Source organism: Oryctolagus cuniculus, chromosome 12 (genome assembly GCF_051225735.1).
Source record: "Oryctolagus cuniculus isolate XC-2025 breed Fujian yellow rabbit chromosome 12, ASM5122573v1, whole genome shotgun sequence".
In the NCBI taxonomy this organism is placed as follows: domain Eukaryota; kingdom Metazoa; phylum Chordata; class Mammalia; order Lagomorpha; family Leporidae; genus Oryctolagus; species Oryctolagus cuniculus.
In genome coordinates, this window is record NC_142878.1 from 101283105 (window position 1) to 101298272 (window position 15168).

General features: G+C 53.6%; 1 protein-coding gene across 14 annotated transcripts in view; it reads right to left on the minus strand.

The window, feature by feature from the left end:
• Positions 1-9748, minus strand: part of CPEB1 (cytoplasmic polyadenylation element binding protein 1) — a 100312-nt gene extending 90564 nt beyond the window's left edge. For 6 of the 14 annotated variants that reach the window (XM_089310767.1, XM_051834247.3, XM_051834245.3 and 3 more), the window contains exon 1: positions 8911-9054. In XM_089310767.1, coding sequence (XP_089166893.1) covers positions 8911-8925 — 15 coding nt within the window. In that variant the 5' untranslated portion in view covers positions 8926-9054. The other 8 variants (XM_089310770.1, XM_070054565.2, XM_017337568.4 and 5 more) reach the window with 6 other exon arrangements.
• Positions 9749-15168: the final 5420 nt, after the last annotated feature.

Genomic DNA, 15168 nt, shown 5'->3' on the forward strand with positions numbered 1-15168 from the left:
TATGCAGAGGAAAGGGTTAAACAGCAGCCCTGCCTGCTATCTTTTGGCTGGCATCTGGGAACTTGGGTTTTGAGTTCCTACCACTCCCAGGACTGGACAGGGGGACTTGTTATACCTCAACTGAACAAACAATGATTGGTGAACACCTGTTTTCCTCTGGAACCTAGAAGTTTGGTGTGTTCCAAGCAGAGGATACCTAACTGACCACCCCTGAAAAAAGAAATGGGGGCGGGGTACCCTGGGCACCAAGTTTCCAGCCAGCTTCCCTATTACATGTGTTGTTGGATGGGGGAAATTAAGCTATGTCCTGTGTGACTCCTCTGGGAGAGAACCCTTGCAAGCTGGTACCTGGCTTCCCCGCAAGAACTCACCCTATGCACCCTCTCCTGTGATGGTTTTGCTTTGTATCCTTTAGCTGTAATAAATCCTAGCCATGTGTTACGGACTGAATAGGATTTCACTCCTCAAACTCATGCAGATGTTTAAACCCCAAGTCTATGTCCACAGTTAATGGATTAATGTTAGTGGCTAATGGATAAAGGGTGTCTGGAAGGCGAGCCTGGTGGAAGGTCTCTGGGCCACTGGGGGCTTGGTGTGGGAAAGCAGCTCTCCGTGTAAGGGCTGGCCAGCTCAGCCCACAGTGCTGCCTCCCTGTGCACGTGTTCAGCAGTTGCCATCCTGCAGCCTTACAAGATGTCTAAACTGATGGAGTCACCTGATCTCAGACTGTGACCATCCCAAACTGTAGGCCAAAGTAAACTCCCTCCACTCCTCAGCAGTTCCTTTTCGATGTTTTAGCTACAGTCACAAAAAGTCAACTCATACACAAGTGCCATTATTTGCCAAGTTCTGTCAGTCATCTAACCTGGGCATGGCTTTGAGAATCCCTGACAGGACAGGCATTCATTTTTGCTTTTCTTCAGATTCTAGGTTGCTGTGAATATTCTTGTGCATACCTTTTTACAGTTGTATGCACTTCTCTGGCACACAGTAACTGCACAGGATGGTGCCCTTTGCACTTAGAATTCTAGAATATTGCCTGAAAGAAGCCCTCTAAGACATATTCCTTGTCTCTGTACATGCTGTTCCTTCTGTCCAGAATACCCTTCCTACTCTGCTGGTTTAGCAAAACTTGCAAATCTGTAAGTCTTTTACCTGCCTACTACACATGTCACTCTACATGTATTCACTGTGGGGCTCACAGTATAGCACACAACTTATTTATGTGTTTGTGTTCCTGTCAGATCATTAACTCCTTAGGAGCCAGGGCTTGCTTTATCCTCAGTCCCTGGAGTGGCCTCTGGCATAAAATGAGAAAGCAATCTGTACAACATAATAGTCATCTCTGACCCCTCCACAAGCATCAGATTATTGTTCATGGATTTTTGTTGTTGTTCACGTGGAATTATCTCTGGTCCAAACTTAAAATAACACAGAATGCCAGTTGGAGACCCAGCTGCTCCACTTCCAATCAAGCTCCCTGCTAATGGGCCTGGCAAAGCAGGAGAGATGGCCCAAGGACTTGGGCCCCCACCACCCACATAGGGGTTCTAGGCTCCCGGCTTTGGCCTGGCCCAGCCTCAGCCATTAGTCATTTGGGGAGTGAACCAACAGATGGAAGATCTTTTTCTCCCTCTTTAACTTGTCTTTCAAATAAATAAATCTGAAAAATAATATCGAAGTTTTTTAGATAAAGAAACTGGTGAGTTTTCCAAAGGAAAGCGTCGAGTGTGTATTTACCCAGCATCTTTCTGAATTGCAACATCCAGTGGGAGGGGAAAACAGAAAAAGCTAACACCAAAACAGTTTCTGCTCCCAAGGGGACACTGCAGAGGGAAAATAATTAGATCAATTGAGTGAAAGGGATAGAATCTGATTAGCTCCAGGAGATGAGGGAAGGCAAGAAATTGGTTCTGTTTTCAGACCTGCTAGGTCCCAAGATAAAAAGGTACTTCGTTAAGTTCATGGAAAACTGAATTAACCAAGTTTATTTTGGTACAAAAATTTGATATTTTTCATAATATCCATTCTCTATGAACTTTCTGAAGACCCCCTTGTATATGCCCGATCAGTAACTACAGGTCCCAAGAACAACCAGGGCAAAAGAGCTCAACCTAAAACCTGGTCAGAGAACTGGTGCTTTTACAGCAATACATAGGCCCTCATGTTACGTTAGGGGATAGAAATGAGTCAACAGACTGAACTGTAGGGAATGTGGTATTCAGGGGGTGAAAGAAAGCCTGCAAATGCCAAGACAGAACAGACTGGTCAAATAGAGGAGAAAAAAGCAGGACGCCACAAAGAGCTTACGGGCCAAGCACAAATTCTACGTAACATGAGACAATCAGACACCAACATGACAGAGGTCAAGGTATATGAACTCTAGACGTAACGCCAGTCTAGAAATGAGGAAAGCTGGATTCTGCCCACTCTCTGTATGCAATCAGAACACTTGCATTTCATTCTGAACTTAATCCTTCTTGTCCAGCAAAAAATGGAGAGACTATAATAAGAGGTTAGTGTTACCTCAAAATTACACCCGGGAGACATGTCCTTAACACCTTTTGAGCTTCAAAACAGTTCCAAGATTATGGCTTAAAAAAAGTCTCAGAACAGGCAGCCTCAGGAGACAGATGGGTGGTGTCAGAGCCAGCACCCAGGAGCACAAAGCCAGAGGCAGACAGCACAGGTGTTAAGTACTAAGAGATTAAGCGTTCTCTCAAAAGCCCAACCTGTCCTTCAACGCAACTGCTCTCTCCCAACAGGGAGGTCACTCACTGACTGCAGGCGGCACTGCTGGACCCGCCGGGATTGTAGTACCACCAGCACACCATGCTGGACAAGAATAAACCAGTTCACACGACTAGTCCGCTTACTCCCAGCATCACCAGCTACTTGGAACTGTGACCCATGTTTAGCACACAAATCAGTCTTCATCCCTGCCCTGCTGGGCATTCTCCATAACCTCAAGGGAAATCATCACTAGCAAAACAAAGAGTGTCACCTCACTAGAACCTATGCTCCAAGCAGACAGGAATACTTACAAAGTGAGGCAAAATTCAAGGATTATTCAAGCCTAGGTGTTTTTCTGAACTACTGAAAGCCAAGTTCAATTCCATTTAGTCAGGAACAACCCCTGCCCCACCCTACACATGTTATTTAAAAACACACTAAAGGGTGACAAAATAATCCCTAATGGGAGTCTTTTTAAAGCCCAAAATGCCCTGGAAATTGCATCTATAAAGTGAATTCACCACTCTGAAATTTAGATACTTTTATGGTAGGTCAGATTTATCTAGAAAAAACATGAAATATTATTAATGCCACGTGTGCCTTTCAGTTCAATCTTTCCAGCCAGTTCACACACACACACACACACACACACACACACACAGACACAAGAGAAATGCCCTGTTCTGGAGTCCTAGCCTGACACAGAAACTTCCAGCATTCGGAACTTGTGCTTACAGAAGCTCTCATAGGCCGGTTTAGCTAAGGCAGCCTGCAACAAAGGGCATCTCTAAACCTGCTTGGGGGGGGGGGGGGGTGCAGAGAACAGCTGGTAGCATACAGAAGGCTTAATAAATACTGAAAGGGCACAATCAGTGCTTCTTGATTTTAATTCAAATAGATACAAATATCCTCCTACCTGAATTTCTAGGTCCAAACCCATTCCCACCCCCGCCACCCAGGGGCTTTCTGGCAGATTCTCCCCAGAGTGCGTACAGCTTAGACACTGCCTAGGAAAAGCTGATTTACCAACAGGATGAAAGTAGCACAGCTCTGACAGCAGAGAAAGTCATCTGTGACCTGATCCCATGATTCTCACTGCCTCCGCCACTGCTTACTGAACATGGCAGTCTAAACATTAATATCCAGACTCAGTCGCACGTTCCTGTCAAACTAAGAAATACAAGCCCACTTATTAATTTACCCTTTAAACAATTTCAGGGAATGGTCATTTTAGCCAAGGGACCTGAAACCAGGGAGAAAGCGCACACAAACATCCACACATGTGTGTGATGACACCAGCAGATCCATCTCAGTCACTCCTCCGCTCCATCACCAAATCCAGACACTGAACTCAAAGCTGAGTGCTGGACTGATCAAGGCTGCGACTAGGAATAGGGAACATTTTAAAGTTTCTATCTTTCCACTCTCCAGCCACAGGCAAGAGCGGGCTTGCTTGTATTTAAGTCTGCATGCTCACAGAAAAACCCTTTGACAAAGGCTCTGTGCCCTTTACTGCTTTAAATCCTTGGGAATGAGAGACAAATGAATGTACATACTCTTCTATCTGTTAGGGTGACTGAAACCCCAGCCCCTTGTTCCTAGGGCAGGGCAGCATAACACCCTAGGAGCTTAGCCAAGAGCATTTTGCCACATGTTGCTAAAAATCCCTTAGGAATTATTCCTGGAAATCTAAGAGACATCATTATGGAAGCTTTAGTTAAGACAGGAAAGGTGAGATTCACTAACCTCCATTTCTTTAAGTCAAAATAATTAGATAATTTCAAATTTTACTTGTTTCAGGAAAAACTGACACTTCAGTGCTCCTAAAGGGGAGCCTTTTACTCAGCGTCGGAAGGTCATCCCCACGGTGGGCGGAGCCTTCCTCCTCTAGCCCTCTGGCTAGCTCAGATCAGCTGGCTGCTGGACACACAGCACGGAATGACACACACAGCACATTCCTCCGACAGCAACGCTGCTGTGCTAACGCTCGGAAGACCCACACTGCGGCCACAACAGCCAGGGGTTCCCGCCAGTGCCGTAGGGTTCACTTGGCCTCTGAACCGAGACGAGCCCCCAGACCTCTCTACCACGCACACTCGCAAGTCACCCCCTGATGCTCTGATATTTCAAAACACACAGGACAGGTTGGGCTTGGCAGCACAGAGACTTAGCACCCAGTTCCATCCCTTAGTAGCCTTGTTGTCTTGTTTTTTCTGAACCTGTTTCCTCACCTGCAAAACAGGGAGAAAATCTAATAGGAAGGTTCATGTTACATTTGGTCCACAGAGAGTTTAATAGCTATATTTAAAAGTCGAAAGATTCCCCGCTTAACTAGGAAAAACATCAGAGGGGCCAACGCGGTGGCTCACTTGGCTAATCCTCTGGCTGCGGCGCCAGCATCCCTTATGGGCGCCGGATTCTGTCCCGGTCGCTCCTCTTCCAGGCCAGCTCTCTACTGTGGCCCGGGAGTGCAGTGGAGGATGGCCCAGGTGCTTGGACCCTGCACCCGCATGGGAGACCAGGAAGAGGCCCTTGGCCCCTGGCTTCGGATTGGCACAGCATCAGCTGTAACAGCCATTTGGGGAGTGAACCAACAGAAGGAAGATCTTTCTCTGTCTATAATCCTACCTGTCTGGAAGGGAGGGAGGGAGGGAAGCATCACAGATCCATCAACTCAGGGCTAGTACTGTGGTACAACAGATTGAGCCCAGACTTGTGACACCAGCATTCTACATCTGGTGCAGGTTCCAGTTCTGGCTGGTGTGTTTCCAAACCAGGTTCCTGCTCATGCACCTGGAAAAACAGTGGAAGATGACCTATGTCCTTAGACCCCTGCCACCCATGTGGGAAACCAGGATGGAGTTCTTGGCTCCTGGCTTCTGCCTGGCCCAGAGCAGGCTGTTCCATCCTCTGAGTCCCTCCCCAAATGGATGCAAGATCTCTCTTCCCCTCTCTCCACAGCTCTGCCTTTCAAATCAATACAGTAAGTCTTTAAAAAAAAATCCAGGGAAGCGTTGTGGTGCAGCAGGTTAAGCCACCACCTGCAATGCCGGCATTCCATAGGAGCACTGGTTCAAGACCCAGCTGCTCCACTTTTGATCTGTCTCCCTGCTAATGTGAGTGGGAAAGCAGTGAAGATGTTCCAAGTGCCCCTGAAACCTGGATGGAGTTCCTGGCTCTGGCCTGGCCCAGCCTGGCCACTGCAACCATTTGGGGTGGGAACCAGCAGATGGAAGACCTCTCTCTAAATCTGTTTTCTTTTTTAAAATATTTAAAAGGCAAACAAAAAAAAAAAATCAATTCCAGAGCCATATCTTTGCTGGACAATGATCAGCTAGCAGCCATTAGAGGCGCTCTCGGTCACTCATTTATGCTACCGTAGGCTCCAGAGAGCTTTGTTTCCAACCCATTTTAGGGATTAAAAACAAAAGCAGCTTTCACCCAGCAAAAATACTTATGAAGGCAGCTATTATCATTTGATTACTTGTTACCAAGTGGTGAGCCTGGGTTTTTTTCTTTTAAGGTTTTATTTATTTGAAAGGCAGAGCTACAGAAGGAGGAACACACGGACCCATCTGCTGGTTCACTCCCCAAATGGCCACAATAGCCAGGAACTCCACCCGGGTCCCCCATGTGGGTACAGGGGCCCACGCACCTGGGCCATCCTCCACAGCTTTCCCAGGTGCATTAGCAGGGAGCAGGATCAGAAGTGGAGCAGGTGGGGCTCAAACACTCCTATGGAATGCCAGCACTGCAGACAGTGGCTGAACCCACTGTGCCACAGTGCTGGCCCCTGCAAGTCCTACTGCTTTAATCACCATCCTCCACTCTCCCTCACAGACACCGGCCCGTGCACCACAGCGAAAGAGAACACAAAAACCGGCCTGAGCGGCAAGTGCCACTAACCTGTGTGTGCCAGACAGATGGGCTCAGCTCCCCTTCCACACGTGGGGCTTTTTGGCCAGGGAGCCCTTTATAAGATAACCACTGAGGAAGCCAAGTGTTTTATATCGCAAAGATTGAGTTATATAGAGAGTAGTGAATTTCCAAATCCTATTACTATAAACTGAGTGTGCACTACTAGACCTCTCAAGATTAAATTACTGTGATAAGAAAAAACCTGCAGCACAGGTGTTTAGCCTGGCAAGTAAGAGGCCGCCTATCACACATTGGAGCAGGAGCTTTGATGACCGGCTCTCCTGCTCCCGGCCCCGGCTTCCTATTAGTGCAGACCCTCGAAGGTAGCAGTGCCAGCCGGGGGGAGGCCTGGACTCAGTTCCTACCCAGCCACTGTTGGAATGCAGAAAATGAACCAGCAGATGGGAGGTCTTTCTCCCAAATAAACACTTAAAGAGTGTGGGTGGGGGGGTACTTTAAAACAAAGTTAACAGCAACAAGCTCTTCGAATACCGTTCAGCTTGCAGCAAGCCCAGTGGGGCTGAGAGACTAGGGAGCCCGGAGCACTGCTCCCCTTAGCGGTTCCCCATAGCCTGCAGCCCAGGGGGAAACACAGCTGCCATCCCCTCCCACCTATATTAAAACCAAGACGACAATCACCAAGTTCAGATTTCCACGGTTTCGTTCTGTCCTTTTTAACCCAGCGTGTGTCCCCAGACTCTGCGGGGAACCTGAGCCTTGGGGTGACACGCTCCCAGCTGGCGCACGACGGCCAAAGGCGGCCGGGACACCTGCCCCGGCCCCGGAACCACACGCGCCCCACCTGCCCTGGCCCCAGCCAATGACGCAGACCAGCAGTTTACTCAGGTGCCAGGAGAGAGGGGGAGGAAGAGCCGTAGCCAGGGAGACCAAGGGAAGCGGTTGCCAGAGAAATGCGGCGTTAATCGGAGCCAGACCCGAGTCAGCCTGCCTGCCTGCCTGCCTGCCTGCCTGCCTGCCTGCCTGCCTGCCTGCCTGCCGTGGGGGAGGCGCCCGGGCCTCACGCCCCAGGCAACCCGGGCTTCTGCGAAGCTGATGTGGGGGTCGTCCCCCACTCCCACCCCGGGGCTCCCGACCTGCAGCCTCCCACGGGAGCCGTCCGGGGAGCCCCGTGCACAGGGGCCTGGCCTGCAAGGCGCCCCCGGCCCCATACAGAGCGCACACGCACCAGGCCACGCGGTGCTCCCTGCAGCCTGGGTACGGCTTCCGAGGTCCCCCACGCCACGGCCAGGGACACACACAAGAGAAGACGGACGCCGAGTGGGCCCAGCGGGAGGGGAAGTCAGGGCAGGCGGTCTGGGCCACCCGGCAGGCACAGGCCCTGGCCCCACCACCACGAGCTTGGAGGCCAGCCCGGGGCCCCGGGGGCCACAGCGCCACTAAAGCGCAGGCCGCACCCACCTGGCACCCGCGCCTGAGCGCCAGGCTAAGGAGAACGCCCGGGTCCCAGCCCCGGGCCCCCGTGCACCCCGGAAAGCAGGGGCGGCGTCGCCTGAGGCGCTCCACGCCAGACACCGACGCCGCACTGCGCCTCCCCCCAGCTCACGCCCTCACGACCCACCTCAAAGCCGCCACACCTGTGGGGCGCGGCGCGTCGCGGCCACACGCCCAGTCGCAAATGCCCCGCCGCGGGGGGCGCGCGCGCCCACTACCCGGCCAAACCCGCCCCCGGGCGCCGGCTCCAGCGCCGACCGAACGTGTGAAGCCACGTGACCTCCCCGGGCCAGGAAAGCGCGCGTGAGGCACGAGGGGACGATCCCTCCGCCTTAAAGGGGCCGCCGCCGCCGCCGCCGTCGTGGCTCCGCCGGCGAGCGCAGGCCCCACGCAGCGTCACGCCGCCGCCAGAGCGTCCGGCGCCTTCGGGTCTCAAGCGCGACGGCTGTGACAGGACGAGGTGTCGCAGGCGCCAGGGCGCCCGTCCGTCCGGCCTGCGCCCGTCCGGGCAGACGCTCGAGGCCACCGGCGCTCCGCAACGCAGCCCCCGTTGGGCCGCGGCGCCTTTAAGCCCAAAGGCCCTGAGTCACGAGGAGGCGCCCTGCCCACCCCCAACCCCCCGGCCGGCCGGCCGTGCACCCCTCCACGCGGCCCCACGCCCGCGGGCATGTGACCCGCGCCCCGCCCGGGGCTCGCGCGCGCGCCCGCGGGGCCGGGGAGGGCCACCGGGGCCGGCCGTGGCTGCGCGCGGACCGTTAGCCGCGGCGGCCGGGCCCGCCCAGCCCCGCCCGAGCGGGCGGCTCTTACCAGCGGGAACGCCATGGGGCCGGCGGCCCTGCAGGACGGACGGCCCGGGCGGCGGCCGGGCGCGCCGAGGGACGCTCACGCACGTGGGCACTATTTTTGCAGCGAGCCGCGCGCAGCACCGCACCCCGGGCGGCTTATAAAGCTCCGCGGAGCCGCCCCCACCCCCCACCCCACCACCCGGGCCGGATGCGAAGCACCTGTGTCGGCCCCGCCCGGGCCCCCGCCCCCGCCGCCCTGCGCGCAACTCCCCGCAGGCCCAGCCGAGGGCTCTGCCGCCTACCCGGGGACCCCAGACGGGGGCGTGCTTCGCTGGGGGCTGGGGGGTAGGGGGTCGCGCCCGCCCCACGCCGTCCCAGGATGTCAAAGGCCCAAGCTGAGCGCGCCACTCACCTGGCGACCCTGGCCAAGTCACCTGTCGCCCGCGAGCCTCGGCGTTCCGCCTCCCCCGGAGGAAGTCCGGCGCCACTTCCAAGCCCCTGCGACGCGGCGGCGATGGTGCTTTGTGTCCACTCGAGCTCCGTGTCCACGCTCCTCCTCCAGTGACCTCTCCAGGGCGAGAGCCCACGCTGCACGCCCGTGTCCAAACCTGCAGACTGACGGCTCCGGGCGCTGCAGAGCAGGGCGCGGCGCGGCGTCAGGGGATTCCCGAAAGTTCCAAAGACACCAGGGAGCTTCCCCTGGCGAGAGAGTCCCCGGAGGAGAGAGAAGGCGCGCTTCCGACGCGCCTGGCAGGCAGGGGCGAGGGGACAGGGCGAGAGCCCACCTCGGCAGGGCGGTGGTCAGCCAGGGCGACCCGGGGCGGCTGCGGCCGGCGCCGACCGGAAGCCCAGGCGGGCGCAGAGGCGGAGATGGCATTCCAGGCGGGGAGCCGGAGGCGCGGAGGCGGGGAGCAGCCCGGAGCAGGGTGCCCGCTGGCGCCGCGGGAGGGAAGCCGGGCCCGGGTTTTGTGGAATCTGTGTGAGCGCTTGTCGGCCGGCTCGGCGGCTGTCGGGTGTTGCTGGAGCGATCACAGACGTCGCTCGGGGAGAAGGGGAGACGCTGGGGGCTGCGGGGCGGTGTGCAGAGGGTGACCAAGTGTTTTTCGCGTGTGGCGTCCTCGCCAGAGACTATGAAGCACGAGCTCGGGGTGGCCGGCGGGGAAGCAGGCTGGATCCCATGGCTAAGGGGAGAGGCGGGGACGGGGCAGGGTCTCTCCCTGGCGGGGCCCGTGGAAGCGGGTGGGCAGTGAGGACAGACGCTGCAGAAGGACTCCAGGAGGAGCTGGGTGGCAGCGGGAGATGGCCCATAGGCATCCACCTACAGATCCTCACGCGGGAGCTCGCTTGGGGTGCAAAGGTCAAGGGCGGAGCCAGACCCCAGGGGCTAGGGAGCTTGGCTGAGCCCCTGCCTCCTGGGCCCTTGTCCCCTGTGGGAGCAGCCGGCCCCCGGTCTCTCCGTGGCTCACCCGCAGGGTAGCTGCGCTGACAGTGCCCCTTGCTTGCCCTCGGGGTGGTGCCTGCGCCCAGATGCCGCACAGCCTGGGAGCCAAGGGAGGGTGGAGGTGCGCTTGAAAGCCCAGGGCACATCACAGAAAGGTCCCAGGTAGGAAAGAGGTCCCAGCCACATCTTTCCCAAAAACTTGGAAATACAGACTTTTTTTTTTCCTTTTTCTTTAGTTATTAATTCAAATTAAAGGGGCTGATCCCAGCACATCCAGGGCCCGCATGCAGCTTGTTGGCTGCCCACTGGTGATCCCTTAACATCCCTTCCCTCTTCTCCTCCCATCCAAAAGCTGAGCAAGAAAAAAAAAAAAAAATCTAAAACCTGGAGCAGCCTCCTGGGGAATGCACGGCTGGGAGCTCTTTTCAAAACTCCCCAGCTGTGAGAAAATGAAGGCGTTTTTCACGTGGCTTTGGAACAGACATCTCTGCTGCCTAAAGTATCTCTTGGTAAACTTTTCTGGTGCGGGTGAGCAGAGTAATAGCTCATCTTGGCTGAGCACCTGCTCTGCGCGTGGTTCTGAGCGCTTTACCCGCGTTAACTCATTCTGCGGACAACCAAACGGAGGCTCAAAGAAGGTGAGTGACTTGCCCAAGGCCTCCCAGCTAGAAGGGAGAGAGCAAGGACTCAAAGCCAGGCTCCAGATGAGAAACAAAATCGCAGCACTGTTCTGTGTGCGTTTCCCTGTGCATTCCCCCCGGAGCTCCCTGCATGCGGGGTGGGAGAGGCCTCAGGTGTGGCTGAGTCCTTGTCACCTGCCCACGTCCGGCTAGGAAGAATAGTCCCTCTGAGTAGAAGGGCATCCACAGGGTGCAGGACAGAGTGCGGGAGGCGGCAGAGGTGGCGCTGTTTAAATGGCCAAGTCTGGCAGCTGGTCAGTGGCAGGAATGGCAGGAACAAACAGGCGGCATTATCCATTCTCCCAGTCAACAAGCGGCCTTTGAGCCCAGCTCTGCCTGGCCCCACCTGCAGTCAGGCCCCAGACTGACAATACAGGTTTGACTGTAACTGTAATCGGCAGGACCGGGTTTTAAATAGGATGCCTGTAGTCTTTCATGTGCCCAGGCGTTCAGTGCGTTGACTACAGGCAGAGCTGAAAGAAGCAAGGAGACTGCTGGGAGAAAATAGCTTGCTGGCTGCAAAAGATCAGAAGGGGATTCCCCTGGGGACTCAACACCGCAGGTAAAGTGGACACAGCCTCTGCTCAAGGTTTGCCCAGCTCTGTACAGGAAAAAAAAAAAAAAAATACCATGTCGAGTGTGTAGAATATCTCTGTATCCTTTTTTTTTTTTTTTTTTTTTTAACAGGCAGAGTGGACAGTGAGAGAGAGAGAGAGACAGAGAGAAAGGTCTTCCTTTTGCCGTTGGTTCACCCTCCAATGGCCGCTGCGGCCGGCGCGCTGCGGCCGGCGCACTGCGCTGATCCGATGGCAGGAGCCAGGAGCCAGGTGCTTTTCCTGGTCTCCCATGGGGTGCAGGGCCCAAGCACCTGGGCCATCCCCCACTGCACTCCCTGGCCACAGCAGAGAGCTGGCCTGGAAGAGGGGCAACCGGGACAGAATCCAGCACCCCGACCAGGACTAGAACCCGGTGTGCCGGTGCCGCTAGGCGGAGGATTAGCCTAGTGAGCCGCGGCGCCGGCCTCCGTATCCTTTTAAATGGAAAAAAGAGTGGACCAGCACCTCCTGTCATCATACACAAATGTAAATTCAAAGCGTATAAGAGATGTCAAGATTACTTGGAATTCTTTTTTTTTAATTTTTTTAAAAAGATTGGGAACAGTGCTGTGGCGCAGCAGCTTAAAGCCCTGGCCTGCAGCACTGTCATCCCATATGGGTGCCGGTTAGAGTCCCAGCTGCCCCACTTCCAATCCAGCTTCCTGCTAATGTGCCTGGGAAAGCAGTGAAGATGGCCCAAGTGCTTGGGCCCCTGCACCCACGTGGGAGACCTGGAAGAAGCTCCTGGCTCCTGACTTCAGATTGGCATGACTCCAGGCATCTGGGGAGTGAACCAGAAGATGGAAGACCCCTCTCTCTGCTCTGCCTCTACCTCTGCCTCTCTGTAACTGCCTTTCAAATAAAAATAAAAAGTTTTATTTATTTGAAAGATGGGATGACAAAGAGTAAACAGATCTCATTTGTTGGTTCACTACTCAAATGGCTGCAATGGTCAGGGCGGGGCCACATCAAAGCCAGGAACCAGGAATTCAAACAGGTCTCCCATATAGGTGCAGGGGTCCAAGTACTTGGGCCTCGTTCCTCTGCTTTGCCAGAACATTAGCAGGGAGCCGGATTGGAAATAAAACAACTGGGATCCCAGTATGGGATCCAGCATCACAGACAGCAGCTTAACCCACTGCACCACAATGCTGGCCCTGCTTGGAATTTTTTAGAAGATATGGGAGAATATTTTTATTAATGCCCTGTGAATGGGTTTAGTAAATTAAAATCAAGAAGCTTGGGATAAAAGGAGTTAATTCTTTAACTCTGGAATTTAAACCTTCAGTTTTATTTTAAATTTGGAAAAGAAAAGCCATAGACTGGAAAACTACTTGGAGTGTGTGAATCTGCAGGGGACAGAACATGTAAGAGCTTCTGCATTCCAAGGCGGGTGGGCAGAGAACTCCACAGAAAAGCGGGCAAACGACGGGGACCAGGCAGTTAGACATGAATGGAAACCCAAATGGCAAATAAACATAGAAACAGACGCCAGCCTCTCTAGCATCCAGGGAACTGCCAGTGGAGCTGGAGTTGGTTGCCATTCCCACTCCTCAAATTGGCAAAGTGAAGAAGTCTGACTATCCCGATAGCAGGGTCACGGCCAGTGAGGGTGCAAACTGGTTCAGCCACTTTGGTTTGTGCTTTTATTTTTTATAGTTTTAAATGGAAGGATGGCACCATACATGGAGTACACAAATTGTTATGTCTATAGCTCAATGATTTTTCTAACATATCCTTCAAAAAGTTCCAGAACTTTTTTTAAGTCCCCTTGTATATACCCAGGCAACCAGCACCTGCATCGACATGGAATCTTTCCAAAGCCCCCTCATGCTCCTCCCTCCTTTTTATCCCCCTCCTCAAGGTCACTGTTATTCTAACTGCTATCATCACAAACTCATTTTGCTTGTTCTAGAACTTCATGCAAATGTTGGCTTCTTTAAGATTTATTTTATTGATTTGAAAGAGAGAGAGAGAGAGAACTTAACATTCACTGCTTCATTCCCCCAGTGGCTGCGACAGCCAGGGCTGGGCCAGACTGAAGCCAGGAATTTGTTCTGGGCCTCCCTTGTGGGTGCAGGGGCCCAAGCACTTGGGCCATCTTGCTCTGCTTTCCCAAGCACATTAGCAGGGAGCTGGATCGAGAGGAGCAGCCTAGACTCAAGCCAGCGCCCATTCGGGATGCTGTGGCAGTGGCTTTACTCCCAATGTCACAATGCTGGCCCCTAAGCGTTGGCTTCTTTTACTAAGTGTATCTGTGAGGTCTGCCTACTGTAGCTGCAGTTTGCTCTTTGTATAGCTTAGTTTTATTATTTATCTCCAGCTTTTGGAGATACCGTAACTTATCTCCCCTTTCTGCCGTCGATTGGAATTGGAACCGTTTCCAGTTTGGGGACCGTTCTGAACAAAGCTGCCATACACATTCATGATGTGAACACTCTGGCATGATCTAGGTAAGCTGAAGTGTGTGCTCCATGACCCTCCAGTTCCACAAGGAAAATACGTTAGAGAAGTGTTCACATGTGTCAAAACAGACATGAGTAAAAACGCCCATAGCTGTTGTGCTCATGGTTGCAGAAATAAAATATCAATCTTAAATGCCCACCAACAAGGGAGTGGATCAGTGAACTCGTGTGACCATCTACAGTGGAACACTGTACATGAGTCAGAGTAAGTGGAAACCAGGTGCTTAATCCTATCAACATGAACCATCTTGAGTGAGAAGAGCAGGTACAGGGGAGTATGTCCTCTACGGTGTGATTGACAAAAAATGTTTAAATAGGCAGTGTACTACTAGCACAAAGTACAGTAGCACGTGTGTGTGTGTGTGTGTGTGTGTGTGTGATTTATTTTATTTGTAAAACAGTGACAGGGAGACAGATTTTCCATTTCCTGGTTCACTCCCCAAATGGCTCCAACAGCCAGGTCTTGGCCAGGCCTGAGTCGGGAGCTCCATCCAATTCTCGGCGCTCTCACGTGGGTGCAGGGAGCTGGATTTGAAACAGCAGCGAGGACTCAAGCCAGCACTCCAGTATGGGGTGCCCGTGTCACAGATGGTTGTTTAACCTGCTGTGCCATAACGCCAGCCCCCTCAACACCGTATACTGTTGAGGTTCACATCTGTATAGAGCCAGAAGTGCCAAAGAATGCATGGCATTGGTAATCAGAAAGCCCAGAGTGATTCCCGGGGAGAGAAGAGCATGTGAAGCCAGGGACACAGATGTGTGCGTTGGCAGGCATTGCTGGATTGGTTAAGTGCTTAGTACTTAAGTTGAGTGATCAGTACACAGGTGGTTATTTTATTATTTAAACTTGAAATATGTTGGGGCCTGCGCTGTGCCTCACTTGGTTAATCCTCTGCCTGCGGCGCTGGCATCCTATATGGGCACCGGGTTCTAGTCCCGGTTGCCCCTCTTCCAGTCCAGCTCTCTGCTGTGGCCCGGGAAGGCAGTGGAGGATGGCCCAAGTGCTTGGGGCCCTGCACCTGCATGGGAGACCAGGAGAAGCACCTGGCTCCTGGCTTCGGATCAGTGCAGCGCCAGCTGTAGTGGCCATTTGAGGGG